This window comes from Copadichromis virginalis, linkage group LG7 (genome assembly GCF_057382275.1).
Source record: "Copadichromis virginalis isolate Kocher_CV1m ecotype Utaka linkage group LG7, C_Virginalis_male_GT1.1, whole genome shotgun sequence".
NCBI classification, from domain to species: domain Eukaryota; kingdom Metazoa; phylum Chordata; class Actinopteri; order Cichliformes; family Cichlidae; genus Copadichromis; species Copadichromis virginalis.
The window spans coordinates 50,684,060-50,703,643 of record NC_140624.1 but is presented as its reverse complement, the minus strand read 5'-3'; the positions used below and the strand labels follow the sequence as shown (position 1 = coordinate 50,703,643).

Below are 19,584 nucleotides of genomic sequence, written 5' to 3'. Positions count from 1 at the left end.
CCGTTTTGTGGTAAGCTTTTCTTTGGCTGTCACTTCTTCACCCTGACCTGTCTTATTTGGCTCAGCAGAACTAAAATATAAATCCTGCTGCTTTTACACGCGCACTCACATAAGCTCAGCGATTCTCTGCGCGATCAACCTCTCACATGTTTAAGCTTGCTGCGGGAGATTTCACTTGTCATGTTTGCATAGTAAGCTAACGATTAATAAGACGATGTCAGAGGAATTGGTGCACAAATTATCATCACTCACAGATCAGTGCTGTCGCTCTCTATACACAGTTCACACGATTGCAAAGTGAAAGCAAAAAACAAGCGCAAATTCAAACGCGACTTCAATATGTCACATATTGACAGTGGCTCACCGATGCCAATGACATAATTACCCAGCTACATTTCCGAAAGAATGCAAAAGCATTGACATATATTTTTCCTACAATAGCCCGACGGGCAGGGCAGAGATAGATTTTGGTAGCCCGACTGGAAAAATCGCTAGCCCCAGGACGTTGGGCTAGCGATATTGCGAGCCCTGTATCTTATTGAGGAATCACATCATCTTTGGAAAAGAGAGTTTATTACAGAGAAATGGCTCTTTCCAAAATAAAAGCTATACTATCCGCTTCTTCTGGGCTACATTCTCAGCAGCATAAGGAGAATCATGTGCTAACAGCTGTCTAAATGACTCGGCTAAAGTTAGTAGCATGCTTGTTGTTTTTGTCTTTGCACTAGGATGATGTCGGCGTAAATGTGCAGTCATATTCGTTGTGTTCCCAATAGTGCTTTCAGGTTAATCTCGTTGAAATGACCTTAACGCCACAACACGGCAAATCTCCGTGCATGGGGGCTAGACGGCCAACACCTTAACGAGCTAACTGCGCTAACACACTAGTTCACACCAATGTAATTGAGCATTGCATGGCACATCCAACATACTGTTTTACTTTAGTCCATGACTCGCTTACCTTCAGGGTCATACGTCACATGAAAACCAAAATAATTCCAAACGCCAGATCTGAATGAGGTTCAATTTGCTTGTTGCAAGGAGAGCTTAACTTCTGTCTTGCTAGCTTGCCCTGCGCTCTTCCTTCTGACTATGCTGTCTGTGTTGAGCGCTCAGTGGATCTGCGGTTCAAACCGAACGGTTCAATATCGATATGAATATCGTTGCACCCCTATTCGTATCGATATTGAACCGTTCGATACAGTGCTTTCGGTTCGGTACGCATATGTATGAACAATACAACATTTGTAATTTATTTGATCAATTTTCCTTCTGACGATGCTGTCTGTGTGGAGCGCTCAGTGAATCTGCGTTCGACTACTCCTCCTAGGCTGCACTGTCGAGCGCAGATCCACTGAGCGCTCAACACAGACAGCATAGTCAGAAGGAAGAGCGCAGGGCAAGCTAGCAAGACAGAAGTTAAGCTCTCCTTGCAACATGGACCTCCCCCACCCTCATTCAGATCTGGCGTTTGGAATTATTTTGGTTTTCATGTGACGTATGACCCTGAAGGTAAGCGAGTCATGGACTAAAGTAAAACAGTATGTTGGATGTGCCATGCAATGCTCAATTACATGGGTGGGAACTAGTGTGTTAGCGCAGTTAGCTCGTTAACGTGTTGGCCGTCTAGCCCCATGCACGGGGGATCAGCGGTAGCTCGTTAACGGAGATTTGCCTTGTTGTGGCGTTAAGGTCATTTCAACGAGATTAACCTGAAAGCGCTAGTGGGAACACAACGAATATGACTGCACATTTACGCCGACATCATCCTAGTGCAAAGACAAAAACAACAAGCACGCATGCTACAATGATTCTCCTTATGGGGACCTGATATGTTTAATATGCTGCTGAGAATATAGCCCAGAAGAAGCAGATAGTATAGCTTTTATTTTGGAAAGAGCCATTTCTCTGTAATAAACTCTCTTTTCCAAAGATGAGTGATTCCTCAATCAGATACAGGGCTCGCAATATCGCTAGCCCCACGTCCTGGGGCTAGCGATTTTTCCAGTCGGGCTACCAAAATCTATCTCTGCCCTGCCCGTCGGGCTATTGTAGGAAGGAAAAATATATGTCAATGCTTTTGCATTCTTTCAGAAATGTAGCTGGGTAATTATGTCATTGGCATCGGTGAGCCACTGTCAATATGTGACATATTTGCGCTTGTTTTTTTGCTTTCACTTTGCAATCGCGCGAACTGTGTATAGAGAGCGACAGTACTGATTGGTGAGTGATGATAATTTGTGCACCAATTCCTCTGACATCGTCTTATTAATTGTTAGCTTACTACGCAAACATGACAAGTGAAATCTCCCGCAGCTTAAACATGTAAGAGGTTGATCGCCCAGAGAATCGCTGAGCGTTATGTGAATGCGTGTGTAAAAGCAGCAGGATATATATTTCAGTTCTGCTGAGCCAAATAAGACAGGTCAGGGTGAAGAAGTGACAGCCAAAGAAAAGCTTACCACAAAACGGAAAAGTTATGACAAATCAGACTATAAGGCAAAAAGAAAGTGCAGCTTTATGGTTTCATGGACAAAAGAATTTCTGTGGCTGCAATATGATGAGCTAAATAACCAGGGATGCACATAAGTGGTCCGCAGGTGCGCATTCGCTGTCAAAATAAAAAACACGCACAAGGGTTAGGGTTAAATTTAAAAACTGTACTTTTGAGTTAAAATATATATTTATAATTTTAATAAATGACAAATTAAAAAGGCATGAACATTTTTTTGTGTGTATCGTTGCACCCCTAATATATATATATATATATATATATATATAATTTATTTTTATTTTTTTCCCAGATATCAGAACCATCATTGGCTCTTCTGTGATGCAAATGCCCCCTTTAAAAAAAAAAACAAAAAAAACCCCCAAATGGTTTGTTGGCCTAGCATGATGAAACCAGATAATCTTGCACATTGGTTGAGAAACACTGCTTTAATCAATATGGCGAAGAGGACTTTATTTAACCTTTAAAGAACATACGACTGGCTCTGCCTTGATGTCTTTATTGACATAAAACATTTAGAAAAAAAGCAGTGTAATGAAAGAAAAACAGACGCTGCAAAAATGATCAAATAACAGAAAAAACGTAAAAACTTAGATGACATTTATTGTGAAAATAAGCAAACTAAACAAAAAAAAAAAACATAAATAGCATTATTTGGTATTATCCTGTAATAATATATTCTCTGTTTAACATTTTTGTTTTTACTTTTTAAAAATGTATTTGTACTGGACATTTTGGATCAAGAGTTAACACATAAGAAAGAACTAAACAGAGATGAACATGTCTGTGTTATTACACGTGTCAAAATACGGTTGAAAGTAGAAAAAAAGAATATTTTCTGTAATGCAAACCATCTTATAGGTATACTGGATTTGATAACTACAGAATATGACATAAGCAAAGTCATAAAGTATAAACAAATGTTTATTTAGCTCATTTACATGGAGTGAAAGAAATATCTTGAACATAAAAGAATCAAATATAAAAGGATCATCTGAATGACTTTCACACAGAAGAATGTGATTTTGTGTAAAATAAAACACAAAAGACAAGTCAGGTATCTCTGTGTATCTCTGTGACTACACTCAAACATGTGTAATGTCACATTTCTTCTTTAGTATTGCACTGGCAAGTTTTCATATCTTTGTCACATTTGAGTCACGTGGAATAAAAACCTTAAGATTAAAAGTCCCGTTCTGACTTTCTGAGTCATCGTCAATAATTTACATTTACATTTTATCACATTAATTTATGTGGCCGCAAATTAAGTAAATGAAAACACAAAGTAGCCTACATGTTCACGTCTATCTTAATTTAAATATTTAAAAAGGAAGTGATCTTTAGTCACACTGTGGGCATAAATATGTAAAGATGGGTTACAAATTAAAAGATGGTGGGCAGGTCCAGTTGATTTCGCTTTTGCATGAAGAAGAAAGGAAGCTTTGGTCGCCGAGACTGCTCGACTCGCTGGTGTTTCACAGGGAACAGTGACTAAAGTGACATCTGCATTTAGCAGAGTGGGAAAACAAATCAGTGGGTAGGTTTAAAAACAACAACTGATGGCGCATATTTGATGTGTGCAAGACAAACGGAGCGACTCTTCCTCAGGTGGCAGAGTGTCAGCGATCTGACGACATCAGCATAACAATCCATCATCAGCTACACAGACAGAGATGCTGCTGTGGTTTGTATCAAAATGAATGCACAGCTGAACTTTTTGTGGACAAACCCACTAAAGCACTATTTGTCAGAAACGTGGAAATAAGTGCCATGGCCGGATGAGTCATCCTTGATCCCATTCTCATGTCTGGCATCAAAAACCGGTACAGGCCTGAATGCTAGAACCCCACAGCGAGGGGATTTAGTGATTTTATGTTGTGACGGGCATTTCAACCTCACGCCTAATGGTCCACTCATCCCTACTTAGAGGGAAATCTTGCTGCAAGCCAGCGCACCACCTTCAATCGCTTAATGAAACATGTCTATCCAGATGTGATTACAATCCCCGTCTACAGGACACGAGGGTTCAAAGTCTCCAAATCTCAGCCTGCTCAAACACATATTTTGGACCAATGTGTGAGACAGACAGACACCTGACAACTGGCAGTCAATTAACTTACTAAGATTCATAACTTTGTGTTGGGTTTTCCTGTCATTTCTAACCCATCTGTATATGCCACACTTTTTGGGAAACACCCAGAAATTAAGTGATTCATGTTATACTCTCACTTCACTACAAAAGTGAAACGCCTACACCAAACACTGCCTGAAGCTTGTAGCATTTACAAAAATTAAAAATATTAATAAAACAAAGAAGACCAATAAACAATAATTTATATGTATATATTAAAAACAACCTACAAGACCATTTAAGGCTTTATAAAAGTCCTTAATTGTTCACAAGCACGTTATTCAACCCCCGCCCACTAGGTGGCAGTGTTCCCCAATTTATATAAAACCTGCAGGAAGGATCACTTAGTTTTACTGACCATCCAGAGCAGACAGTGTTCAGGAGTTATTCACAGAAGGCACGCAGTTCACAGTCAACTTAAAGCTCAAAATTTTAGGCTCCACGTTTTCTTCTGGAGAGCGCTGAAAAGCACCTTACAGTACAGATGGATGCTGCAGGAAGTGTCCGACTCTCCACTTCAACAGTGAAGATGCGCAGACAAAACAGTTTCTGTTATGTTGAGTCCTTAAAAACAAAGTCCTCACATCTTGTCATTAAAAGGAGAAGCTTTAGATTTTGGTAACCACGTGTTTGTTTTCTAGGTGTGAGTTAGATGACAAGACAGACTTAAGCCTGCATTAGCCTAGTGCAAAGACTGGAAATGCAGGTAAAAGAGAACTAGACAGACCCAACCAAAAGATGAACAAAAAAAACTTAACCCAACAAGACAGGGAGGGATTTTCCCGGGTAGACCATCTCAATAGTTCTCAGCAAGACAGCAAACAGGAGCATTTCACAGCAATCCGCTTAAAGCATAAAGTTCAGATCAGCTGGGTTCACCAGCTCCGATTGCACAGAGAGCCACCGTAATTCAGCCGCTGACTCCAGCATTCAAGTCTTCTTAGCGTTCGAGTTTTGCTGCAGTTTCTGCTTGCGGAGGTGATCTTCAATCTCGTGCCTGAAGAAGAGCATCCCCAGCTGGCCGTGCGAGGCCTCGTTCATGGCCTTGGACTGCATGCACATGCGGTACTGGTCGGGCGGGAGCTCGTCGGCGCAGTGCTTCTCGTGCCACAGGTGGAACAAGCCTCGCGACGGCGCTCGAACCACCAGAAGGTTGCTGTGGAGGTACTTCCTGTAGAGGTGAACATCTTCGCCGCCCCAGCCTTTGATGTCGATGTCAAAACCTCCTGGGCAGAACAGAAGGAGAGCGTGCGATAGGAAACTTTCCGCATTTTTAAAAAAATTTTATTTTATTTTTACAATTTTCTAAACATTTTTTTAGTTCCAGAGTTTTTGGATGCTGATTATGAAATCTGATTAGAGTTTGTGGTGTGTGATCATAACCACGGCCTTGTTTTGTTGTTTCTTGTGGGGACAGAAAAGACATTTGGACTTTGTGACCAGGCGATCTTAAACCTGTCACATTAGACGCCAGAACTCCTCGTGCCTGCTTTCAGTTGCACTTTGTACCTCCCTGCAGTTTTATTTTGTTTATGCCGTCTCTCCCTGTCTGCCTTATTTTGTTATTTTGCATTTTTTTGTTTTAAATTCAAGCTGCAGGGGCAAACACAGATAAGACACAACATTTGCACAAATGGATGCATTGTGCTTGTTTCTGAATGTGCACTCGTGGCCTAAAAAAAACAAAAGGACATCCTTATGATGAAACAAAGAGTGCAAACATGAACCACTAAATTATGCTTTTATAAAGAAATACGTTTGGGGAGACACATAATTTCATTTCACATCAAGAGTTCGGTGAGAAAGGAAACTGTGGACGCTAATCGTGTTTAGCTCTCGCACGTGTTTCGTTGTTCCCCGTCTCATTTTAAAGATTCCTTTAGAAATCTGTGACACAAACACAGAAGCAGACCCACTTACCACATTATTTGTTTCTCTCACCCACTTTACAGCTGAGTGGAAATAATTAGGATGTAATTGTTTTTCTCAGTTTGTTGTTGTTGTTGTTTACCCAGATGGAAATCCTCTTTCCACCCATCTCATGCTCTTTGGATTAAAGCTGTTTTTTAAACGAATGAAATTGGAAATAAAACTTTATCAGTCTACAAAGACGTTACATGCATTCCTTCTTTTCCTAAGAGATTTACCGGTAGTTCTCCCTCTGCTGTTACTGCAGATCACTGCAACTTCTGCATGCATGTACATTAGGGCTGCCACGATTAGTCGACTAGTCACGATTACGTCGACTATCAAAATCGTCGACGACTGATTTAATAGTCGACGCGTCATTTGAAGCTTTGTAAGATCCCAAAAGCAGGAATAAGTAGCAGGATTTAAGAGTGTAATAACGGACTGAAACAGAAGATGGCAGCACTGCATGTACAAGGATGCCAGCTGCCGTTAAACCCCGAAGAAGAAGAAACTGTGTCCCAGAATTCATAGAGCGGCCCAGCGCAGTTGTCAACAATGGCGGCAGCTAGTTAGTTTTAATATTACTCTTATTATTCTTTCTGGGTCACAAAATAAACGTTTAACATATTTTCAGGCGAGAATGTAGCTGTGTAAACCTCAAATATCTGCTCAGTTTATCAAGACACCACATATTTTCAAAAGCGCTCCGACGTTTTCGGAGGCGTCTGTTACCCACTAGCTCGATAGCTAGCCGGGGGCCATGAGAGCACCGGACTCCCGGCAGATCGTTTTCAAACCCACCGCCCTACTCAGGTTAAACATATACAAGTCACTTAGATAACTTAAAAATGTTATTGTTTGGCTTCTGCACATTTAATTAGAATTCAATTAACTATCATCTTGTCTTTATTTTTAGTTAGCACAGACCTTAAACACTTAAGCTGTAAGCTAATGATAGTTATATAAGAGCAGATGCTGCTGGTGCAATAAGCTGTACTTTTACGTTCAATGGATGATGATCTGATTAGTCGACTAATCGCAAAAATAATCGGTGACTAGTCGACTATCAAAATAATCGTTTGTGGCAGCCCTAATGTACATTTACGTTTTAGAGATCCAAAGGGGGAAATGGACACGGCGGACCAGCGTGTCTGTTACACGCTTTGCCTTGATGCGTGTGGTTGGACTGGTTTCATTAACGTGACATTCAGTTCGGTGCCTCCACAGTCACTTGATCTCCATCCAGTCAACAACTTTCAGGACGTGACAGAATGGGAGATTCCCATCATGGATGTGCAGACTTTTGTGTGATGCTATCATGTCAACACGGACCAAAATCTCTGAGGAATGTTTCCAGCACCTTCTTGAATCTGTGCCAGGAAGAAGAAAGGCAGTTCAGATGGAAAAAAGGGTGCCCAACCTGATACTAACAAGGAGTGCCTAATAACATGGCTAATGAGTGTATTTACATCCTTATAATGACAATAATGATGCGACAAACATCGATTTCTGCACCACCATAATGTGACTAAAGGTCTCATCCTTGCCCCTCCTCTAAAAACTGCCTGGCTCCACCGCTGAACGATTAAACAGCTGGCCTCTGTTTATGTAAAATAATCTGCCAACTTGCCATGCATCAATTAAACTCTTTTAAACTTTTTTTTTTTTTTACTGCATATTTATCTTTATATTGTGTTAGTTAATCATCTCTCAGCAGAGCCAGGCTAGCTGTTCATTCTGTTTCTAATGTCTTCTGTGTTTTTTTCTTTAGATCCCATTTTAGTTTTCAGCTCTGGGATCGATACGCGCTCATAAATAAATACATGAAGTGGAATACAACTTGGAACATAAAGTGAGTTAACATTACTATTTCCCCATAATGCCAAACTATCCTTTTACAACACTCCTGGCCTTGGAGCTGTGTTTTACAATTTGGCATAGTTAAGTGAGGACATTTGCATGAATGTGTGTGCATGTGTGTGGGCCCTAAACAATAAAGCACTCAGAGTTCCACAGTAGCCTCTAATTGATTTCACTTTGGAGGCAAACTAAATTGATGTAAATCTATCTACAGAGCCAATATTCCTTGCCAGATATACAGATGGAGAGGACACGGGGCGATGAGATATGCTAATATATGCTGCTGCAGCTCAGAGCTGTTTCACGCAGAGTGATATAATAAAATCTCCTCCCTGTTAAGAAAAGTAATGCGATACTGAACCATTTGGGCCGTGAGGGTTTTTTTTTTTTACATCCATTAAGCGGTGGCGCCGTTAAGAGTGGCAAAGTGCACATTTTCAGAGGACCATTTTCGCCCTGCGTTACGTAACACCTGCACACTGATAATCAGCCCCCAGGAGCAACTGTTTACCAATTCCTCGCTGCAAAGATGCGCCGATGGGCACGATGCCCGTGTCAGGATTGTAAATAACCGTCATATTTACCGATGTTGAGGAAGTCGGACCTGTACTGGCAGGTCATGCCGAAACCGAAATCCCTCCAGAAGCCCGTGTCTTTCTTGATCACCTACAGGAGGAAATAAGCGAGCGTTAAACAGCGTGTGGAAAGAAATACTAGTCCAACACACAGGATTTGTCCACTTATAGCAACTGGAGAGGTGAAGTGTTTTTAAACTGTTCTGCAATGCAGCGCCACGCTGAGTGTGGTATTTTCCACAAGTGCGTGGCAGGGTTTGGAAAAGGGATGAAAAGAAGGTATGTGTGTGTGTGTGTGTGTGTTACCAGCTGTTGTTCTACTGCTGGGATACGATCGGGACTTCCATAGATCACACTGGGGTTGTACTGGCTGAATAACACCGGGTAGAAGACCTTTTTACCTGAGATGCAGAAAAAAAGAACTGTTAGATGAAGCAGCTGTAATCTGATGGGAATGTGTGCATTACTACTACACAATAGAAAATAAGAAGAAAACTTAACAGGCCCACTCAACTCAGCCTGAGATAACTGAAAATCCAATTATAAAAATCTGTCACCAGGGTTGTTACAAATACCCAGAGTTGGCATTTTGTCTTGTCATTAAAGTGTTTTGCATGCCGCATGTCTCATGGGAGTTTACAGCAGTCATCTCACCAGGCTGTGCGTTGAGTCGGCAGGTGTTGAGGAAGTCGGCGGTGAAGTAGATGTCCACGTCGCAGAAGAAAAGTAACACGTTGCCTCCCTTCCAAGCTCGGGCGCCGATGTCCAGACCCCGCCCCCGAGAGAACTCCTCGTCCAGCTGCATCAGCGTGTAGTTCTTAAAATTTGCTTCCCTTTAGAAAGGCGAAGAGAAGTAGTTTGGGTAATTTAGCCAACTTTAGAAGCACTTTAGAAGCTAGAAAAAAAAGCCTCACAATTTAATGAATTAATAGGAAAGAAAGTTGAATTCCAGTGAAATAACAAACAGCATGGTGTTATCTGCAAGCACTGTTGTTTATTTTGCCTACAAAAATCATATCAATCTAAAGCAGCAGACTCATTAAGAGAGGTTAAGAAGAAAGTGCAGGCAGGGTGGAGTGGGCAGACATGAATGTCAGGAGTGATTTGCAACAGAAGGAAAGCAGCAAGATTTACAAGATGGTAGTGAGACCTGCTATAATGTATGTTCTGTAGACGGAGGCACCGACACAAAGAAGAAGAGCCTACAAAAATCATATTCACTCAACTTTGCTTGCTTCACATTTTGTCCCCAGTTATCCTCATGCCACAATTTACCCACTACAGAAGCAGAACTTACTTCTCTTATTGATTGCACTCAAATAAATACAGTTTTTAATAATTTCATCTGAACAAATGTAGTTTATGAGCATCTGTAATCACTCATCTGCCTGCTTGCCTGGATGTTGGGCTGCGAGTCTATTCTTCAAGTCACTTTCACTTTCCCACGCCATCAAACTCAGTGCTGACATCATCGCATCATTCATGCAACCCGCTTCCTCCCCATCACTGCCTCACCCCGGTAACAGAGCTCCATCCAAGCCTCCATCTTCATCTTCACCACTAGTGTCTAAATTCGGGTGGGTCCTGTCATTATTCCTATCACCTCTGACAATCCGTTCTCCCACGATGGGTCATCGGAGTCTAATCACTAAACAGCTTAATTAAATCCCACATCTCAATAAGTCATGTTCAATTCTTCCAAATGCTTTCCCCTTATATCGAAATGAAACTGTTCTTGCGGCATAATTTGAAGGCCATCTTTTGTATCCGTTCTCTTAATCGCTTCTCTGGTTCAGGTCCGGTCACCGGTCTAATGCAGGCTAACATATAGAGACATAAAATCTTTCACACCTGCAGCCAATTTAAAATCACCAGTTATCCCAACATGCATGTCTTTGCACAATGAGGGGAAGCCGGAGTACCCAATGCAAACCCGTGAAAGGTGCAGGAGAACAGAAAGGCCACAGCCGGCCAGTGGATTCAAAGACAGGAGCTACTTGCTATGAGGTGAGGCTGCACTACTACCACTGCAGTGGTGTCAGACATTTTCTATACATTATTATTTAACATATGGCAGATCTTTCCTATGTTTGCAGATTCTGTGCTCCATATATGACTCCGTTTTATCTACATACCACATATTAAGCATTAATTGCCGTATTTATGCTGCTGAATAAATTCTAGCTGTAGGGCTCTGCTGTTGATTGAGTAATTTTTCTAGCACACTTTAATTTCCCCTCACAAAACATTACTGTGCTGCAACTGTGTTTCTAATTTATGATTTCTACTTAGCTGAATTGTGTTTAAATCTTACTTGGTGGTAATGAACTTTGGTAATGGTGATTTGACTGTTTGATATGCAGCCACTTTAACACGGAAATATAGCGCAGCTCCCACATTTTTCACAAATCTTGAGAGCTCATCTCGCTGAAGGGCCATGCGCCACAATTCAGCTTAACCAACTTTAGAATTTCTAATCCTCTGATTTCTGCTTTTTGAACGTTCCACCCAGAGATTAAACATGATGACGCACAAAAGTGCACATCAGCTCAAATTCCCACTCTTTTTACTCCGCTTCATGGGAAACTCAGCTGGTTCTGTCACTGGCCACTGAGTTGTTCAAGGCTGAAGCACGAGTGAAGAGAAACAGCTGGATCCAGATGTACACAGCTGCGGCTTTTCTTTAAGCATAACAATTTACACTGTTTGTGACTAATCCGTTCCTCATGTATGCGCATTCACAGACTCAGACAAAAACACACACACAACTGCATGGGCTTTGAATAAAGGATGAATAAGAAAGGGAAAAAAAAACAGTTCGCATATCTCAGTGTGAAGCAGGACAAACTGCATCCATCACCCTCCTTCATCCATGCGATGCTGGGAAACACGCTCTGTCAAGGAAAATCTGGATGACCAGAAGAAACATTTGGCCTGAGGTGGTTTGAATCATACTCCCCACATTTCTAAATCCCCGCTGTGCGAGTGTGTCACGTTTGCAACAATGTTCAGTGTGTGAAATTGATTCATGTATATTGCTGTGTAAAGCTTTTGTCTCGCTCCCTTCCGTTCAACCTCCCCCATAAATAAGACATGAAACCCTCTGGTCCCCAGTGGCTCTAAATTCAAAAGAAACAAAAACATGACACCAGTAATGAGACTATTTTATATAGTCTGAAAAACCACTTCTGCCTGTCATTTAAAGACACAGACAAAAAAAAAAAAAGCTTTCACATCCCTGAACTGTCTTAACTTTAGAAAATCTGCGAAATGTTCATATACAGGTAGAAATATCTGGATGTCTGCGCTAACTTGCCCGCTCTGTGCTGTCAGTGCACGGAGCCTGGCCTCCACATCTACATCTCAAGTCTATAAACTCAAGCCGAGTCAGTCTGTTTCACCGTCTACACACAAGAGTCCCCGCGGACCCACCCGCTGGCACTAAACGGTCCACAGATGGCAGAGACGGAGAACAATAGCTCTGTTTGTCTTAAACAATGTTAACGCAACAGGAGCTTTATTCACATGTTGATTCAGGCTTTACTTTAATGGGAGACGAGCTTCCCATCGGCTCAGTCTGCAAATACATCATGATTTCTCGCAAACAAACCAGAACGCACAGTAACGTCGAGAATTTATGTGAAGTTGCCGGACGTCCTTCTGCTCTTTGTTTCGTGTCTTTAGTTTTAAAGCTGTAGTTTATCCCTGTTTGCTAGGAAATCCACTGAGAACAACTAAAGTCATTTTCGCATTGAAGATTTTAAAAGAATGAAACAAAAACTGGGATCATCATTTCAGAATGAACAAACAATATAGAAGGCGTGAACATTATAGATACCATTTTTAAGGACGTTTGGACAGAGATGTGGAGCTAGACGTTTTCCCCAGTTTCCAGTATTTATGCCAAACTAAGCTAAACTACTGTGAGGACTTGTAAAGTTAGTGGTACCACTAACTACATACCTGCTACCAAGAAGATGTCAGATGCCCGACTATTTCTTTAAAACTGATTTTAGATGTCAGATTGGTCCATTGGTGTAGTGGTTGACACTTTGGTTGTACATGTGAAAGGTCCCTTGACTGGAAGGAGACACAAACCCAGCATTAGTGGGCCACAAGCTAGTTCACTTCTACTGCTGGTCCCAAGCCCAGATGAAAACGGGAGCGCTGCATCTGGAAAATCTGTGCCAAATCAAACATGCGGATCCATCCCTTGGGAGATTAAGGAGCAGCTTAAAATACGCCTAAAAAAACTTTTACTTTTGGACAGAGCCAGGCTGCCTCGCCCTTGTTTCCAGTCTTTATGCTAATCTAGCTGCTTAGTGTGTTTAATTTTTACAGAGACATTTAGCTTAGTCAGAATATCCTGATTACTAATATTATTCAGGAACAAAATGCTACCGTCTCCACTTGTTTCCAGGAGTTTGTCTCTTGCTCAATCCTATAGGCATGCGGTATAAGTGTTCCTTCTGGTCCGCGAGTGGGTGGTGCTTTTGAAAATATTTCCACAATCAAGCACATGGTAGAGGTATGTTTGTGGGCAGGGGGGATAACTGACTTGATTGCATTTCCTTTTCTGGAGTGACTGACAAAAAGCTTGGATGAGGCAGCCTGTGAGGGCCCTTCAACAGGGAACTTGAGTTAATTTATTTGTAATATAATCAACGTTATTGTCTTGTAATTTGATACTGGAGTAAGCGGTTTATTTTCAAGGCATTTTGCTGTTCATTATCTTCTTTTAATCAGTTGGGATTTTCATGGCTTGTTCTTTGGTTCATTTTAATAACAGTTCATCCAGGGATACACTTTTACTGGCTAAGTAAGTGTGTGTGCGTGTTTTATAAAAATCTTGTCATGCATATTTTATTTAATATTAGACATCAAGAGTTTGTATATTGAATGAGTGCCATTACTTAACATACCACTGCTAAAATGCTTCCTGGCTCGAATAGGAAAAGATGACGCTGACTATAAAGCGGTTTTCTAGGCTTGCAAAGCAGTCGCTGCCTGCTACGTCGCTCTTAATACAGAATCTAAGCTTTGCTTCAAGTGATTTTCCTCTCTGAATAATGCTTCCACACATTTATGTGTATTTGTGTCTCATGACTGCAAGTCCAGAAATATGAGCATAGACCCCACATTTGTGTGTCAACTTAATCCAGAAATAAATCCTTGTTTTCTAAATTACTTTTTATATCTGCTCTTTTTCTCCCTTCCTACCCACAGGCATCAGCCTCCTCCTCCCAACACACACACTTTTATGATCTAAAATAGTCAATTTGTTTACTGTAGGCGTGATGGTACCTAATGGTACTTAGTAGGAGTGAAATTGTTGAAATTGTGTCAGATTGAGTGAATCTGTAAAGAGCTTCCCTGTTGTGTCTAAGCAGCAGGTCTGATCCTGTTAGTTCTGCTCAGTCAGGACAGGGAGGGGAGGACTGACTGCAAATATGGTGCATCTAATATGAGGCCATATACACATTTCTCTTCATTTTCAACACTTCTTGAAGATATCACAGAAGCAAGCTTGCAATTTAGTCATGCGGTATATGTCTGAATGATTTGCCAAAGTGTAACCCCATTTCTTTGGACTATGGGAGGAAGCCAGAGTAATCAGAAGGAATCCATAAAGAGAATACACAGACTGGATTAGAATCCAGGATTTTATTTTTTTAATGACTAACCAAAGTTGGCACCCTATTTAATATCACATCAGGCTGACAAATAAACAGCCTAATCAAAATAAATAGCTAGTGCTAGTCAATCTGTTAGCTGTGACGCTGTTAGCGTGATACCATGAAAGAGTTGTTTGACATATTGGTTGTTGGATGCTGCTAGATTACATCTGTCCCCTGCATTAAAAGCCTCAGTCGATAGTAGTTTACATAGAAGATGTTGACCTGTCTGCAAACTAATTCTAACTACTAGCCGTGCAGTGGCAAAACTTGACACAAACCGGACATGGAAAACATCCTTAAAAGCAAAAGCTGTGCTAACATGTTTCAAGAGGCACAAGTTTTACTTTGAAGGAATACGGTCTCCTGTGGGTTTCCAGTTTGAGTCGCACTTTTCACAGTTTCACTCCAGCTTGGATAGTAGCCAAGTGTTTCCGGACAAGTTGGCGCCTTTCATGCAAACTACGGGACACAATCTGCTAGCTACCAAAGCAGTTGCTAGGAAGTCTTGGTCAACGAGTTAATAAAAGGCAAAAAAGAATATGTGCATATTTGTAGGAAATACATATTCTTAGTAATATGCATTTTTTTCCAACGTTTGCCAATTGGCTGCAGGCGAGTCACTCTACACTGTCACGATTGTTGTACGTCCCAAAAGTTACCATCATATGCATCTGCAAAACCTCGCCACCCTCCAATCCAGTTTCTGTAATAACAGATATTTGTTTGATCAAAACAAGCTATATTTGATTAGCTATAAATTGTCCTTAGTGCTGATTTACTAATATTAGCAAAAATAAAGATGTGGAATTGCACCTGCTAAATATTAATATGTGAGCATTTAGCATTTAGGCCAGCCTCACAGACTCACTGGTACAACTGTAGTTTCCACCTAATACATACATAAAAATATAAATAAAAAAGTCAACTTCCACTTACTCAACATCTCTCAAGTGTTTTCTGTATTCAGCAATGCCAGTAGCTGCTTTTTTTTTTCTTTTCAAATTATGATTTTTTTACGTGCAATAAATTTTAAACGACTCATACTTCATGTTTGGCTGTCTTCTGTTTACAGAGCAGGGGGTGGCATGCATAACCTCTCTGGATGCTTGTTCTTTATGGCGAGCAGGGGAATCAGCAGTCCACGCATGTAATAAAGGGGTAAGTGCAAACTATAAAAAATGTAGACTCATGATCACTCTCTGACTGAGGCCCTTAGGCAAGACACCTACCAAAGTTAATAATGGTTTTTTCAAAATAGATCTGTATTAAAGGCATCAGATCTCTTCATAATGAATATTGGAGAGCTTTCAAACTCATGAGAGATTTGGATATTATTTCATACACTTATAATCTTCTTCCAACTTCTCAACTTTATTTTCGTGCTCACTCAAAGCCCCCAGTGGGTTTTTCTGAGATCGTTAACCCTTCTGTGCAATGAAGTAATGGCACAAATTGCAAAAGGCAAGTTGCTACAAGATAAAGAGAAAGGAATGACAAAGTGATCTCATCCTTTGATGCTTTGTCTCTCCAAATTTCTGGGCCTTTTATCTTTGTGAGATTTTCATGTATAATCCTTGGTGACACCCTTTTTCCATCCCCGGAAAAATCTGTGGTTTGTTCAAGTTCTTTCAGCTCTGATATCTTATCTTTACACCTCTTCTCTTACTTCCTCTCGCTCTGTTTTTCCCTCAGCCTTTGGCTCCCCTCTGCATCTGAAACACAGTAATTATTCATATGTATCGACTGGTATCTCCACAGAACAGATCACTCATTCTTCTCCATCCTTTACACACAATCCGCCCCCCTCTCCGTCTCCATTGGTTTCTGCTCCACTCATGTTGTGTTGAATCATTATCTTCTAGCATGTAAGGCTCGAAAACATACAAGGCCCTGTGGGTTTGAGTCTGAGTTTAGGCTTTGAAGTGTGCATGTGTTAAGAACCACATTTGAAAGCTGCAACTGATTTTCTGTATGTTTAAAAAAAGACAGAATCGCTGGAGAGTAAGGCCCTGCTTTCTGGAACCTTGCTTTTTAATAGCAAATACTTTTATACTGACTTTTAATACGTATACTCTCAAATAATGATCACCTGCAGTAAAAAAAAGGTAATAATTTAAACCCTGTAGAGAGGTTGATATGGGCTGAAAAGCTGCCTGAGAGCCCGGACAATTTAGATCTTGTTAGGCTCTTGGGAAATTGGCCTCAAGTAGTTTATATTGGCTGTGGGTAGTCATGTAAATGCTTCCCAAACAAATTTGAGCAGGGACACTGTGCTATTTAAAAGTGGGGAGTGTGACTGCAATGTGATTTAATAGAAAAAACAAAAAAACACCAAGACAAATAGCTAGAGGTGATATGTGACAAACTAAACCAAGTTATAGTGTTAAATTGAATTTGCTGGAAGTGCAGAATCTTATCAGTCGCTAATGATGCCAACATGCTGCAAACAGATATTGACTTGCTGGCCAATTAAGGCATGTGCTCTGTGTGAACCAGTTTCGTTTCACAGAAACAGCCCTCTGGTCAGGCCTCTCCTTGACTTGGTTTTTAGGGTGGAATCTGGATAAACTGAAGAAAATAAGAAAATGTTGCAGGGTATATAATATAATGTACTTAGAAAGTACTATTGTAAGTCGGAGCTATGTATGTATAAAGGAAAAAATTGATAAAAACAAAAAACGGAAAAATAAAATAAGCATTAGCTCACATTTGGGAGATGTCATTTAGTTAAAAAAAAGCTTAGAAGATTTGCGACACCTTGCTCTTTAATTAAATCACTGTATAACTGCACGTATCAGGGCTTAGCTGTGCTTTGTGTTTAGTGAGGAGATGTTAACCCTAAAATGTTAAAGTATGTTGGTTAACATCAAAGCATGCTAGCATCATTAGCATGCTAACATTAATGTTTACCTCATGGTATCAATCTGTCTGTTTGGTTACCTGGTAAATCCTTCTACATTGCCAATTTTTGAGCAACCAAAATAGGAAAAAGGTAAATGTTAAACCCCTGAAGGTTCATTTCTATATCTGATATAGGCAACCATTTACCGAAGGGCTAAAATGGTGCATTTATAGTAATTATGCATCTATAACACTTTATAAAAGAGTCATTCCTACTATTCGGTGCCATTTCAGTGTGATCACTCTTCATCAAAAAATACAAAATTTTGAATTATTTTAACATTTCATCTAAAAGAGGGATTTTCAACCTATAAGAAAAATGTATTGGTCCAGCTAAGGATATTATATTATAATATTTTTTAAAATCAAAGTCTTTACCCATGACGTGCCAAATGTCCACCCTGTTACAGGACATTCAATTTTCTATTAATAACTGTTTTGAATACACAGTTATAGTAATATTTACATTTTCTAAAAGCTACAATGTCCCTTTTTAAAATCTGCAAGGAAATTTCATGTTACAGTGCATAGCAATAACAGGGGTGACGGTAACAGGGGGGAGATTTTATGCTAAACTTAGCCATTACTACTAGTATGATGAACAACAAGCTAGTACATGGTGACCACTAAGAACCATTTTTAACATGTTTATTAGCCATATTATAAAAATTACAAAAAAAAAATTGTTTCCACTATTAATAAGCGTAACAGGTTGGACGTGTTATGCTTTGCCACATTACAAAATCTTGCTAAAACATTGAAAAAAGGGTTGATTAAAGAGTGGTACTTACTCGTCTTCTTCTTGAAAGTTTTCCCTCCAAAATATGTTACATCCGGGAGTGTCATGTGACTAAAAGAATAATCAGGTGATGTGTTCTATGGAATTCTTATCAGAGTAACAGGGGTGACAGTTGATTCAGGGACACAACATTTTTTAAAGATTTTAAGTATTAAACATGCATTAATAATAAAAAAGAACATTTGATGAGGAACATTAGAAATAAGCCAATCCAGAAATGATGAAATATCTAGATTTTTTTTTTTTTTTTTTTAAGTTATATTTGTAACTGAAGTCGAGCAAGCATGACTGGGGACATAGTACTTTAGTGACTTGTGCTAAAATAAAAGTAATTTACTTTTAATGTATTTATCCTGTGTATATATCAATGTGTTCTATGGTAGAGGGGGGTTAAACATACAAGAAAATGGTTTAGAAATAAGCATTAGACAAGTTTTACACTAAATATACCATATTATGTCATTAGGACTCAAATGGCACCGAATAGTAAGAATGACCCAAAAGCATTGTGTCATTTTGATTTCATGACAAAGTGGCATGACGGTTAGCACTATAGTCTCATAACAAGAATGTGTTGTGTTTGGCTGGCCTTTCTGTGTGCTGTTTACACGTTCTCCCAGTGCCTGGGTTCTCTCTGCACCTTTGCATTTGCATGTTGGGTAAATGTGTGCTTCTAAATTGGCAACAGGTGTGTATGTGAGTGAGAATAGTTGTCTGCCTATGTATAACATCATTTTACTATATTCACTGTATTTATAGACTATATGAAAAGTCTAAAATATAGCTATACAGAATTCATGGTTTACCCATAGATATCACTACATCTATGCAATCATGATGACAGTTATTATACCAATAATTTATTACACACTTAATGGGGGTGGGCAGTGTTTGGATGATGACTGTACAACAAATACACTTGTTTTTTTAGACAACCAGACAACGACTGGTTGATGTGGTCCCTTAATTACACAGACGTAAATCCATTTTGCACACAATGACTCCTATATTTATCTATTTATTTATATAAACAGGAAGTACCACTGCTATTTCTGACTTTTCTCATAGTGATTAGCTTAACAACTGCACAAACACAGCAAACAATACTGCTGCGTGGCCATGTACTAGTTTATGTAAATTTATCTAATCTTTATAGCTGTACAACAAAAACAAAAACAAAAAAACCCTGACAGTTTTAAAAGCAGTGAGCAGGGTAT

At 39.9% G+C, this 19,584-nt stretch overlaps 1 protein-coding gene across 1 annotated transcript in view; it reads right to left on the bottom strand.

The window, feature by feature from the left end:
* Nucleotides 1-2,995: 2,995 nt before the first annotated feature.
* The window catches only part of csgalnact1a (chondroitin sulfate N-acetylgalactosaminyltransferase 1a), a 37,431-nt gene continuing 20,842 nt past the window's right edge, over nucleotides 2,996-19,584 (bottom strand). Inside the window, exons 5-8 of the mRNA XM_085464002.1 lie at nucleotides 9,644-9,822; nucleotides 9,296-9,390; nucleotides 8,999-9,080; nucleotides 2,996-5,869 (exon numbers count right to left, since the gene is read on the bottom strand). Of these exons, the coding sequence (XP_085320128.1) occupies nucleotides 5,574-5,869; nucleotides 8,999-9,080; nucleotides 9,296-9,390; nucleotides 9,644-9,822 (652 nt within the window). The 3' untranslated portion in view covers nucleotides 2,996-5,573. The remainder of the gene's footprint in view (nucleotides 5,870-8,998; nucleotides 9,081-9,295; nucleotides 9,391-9,643; nucleotides 9,823-19,584) is intronic.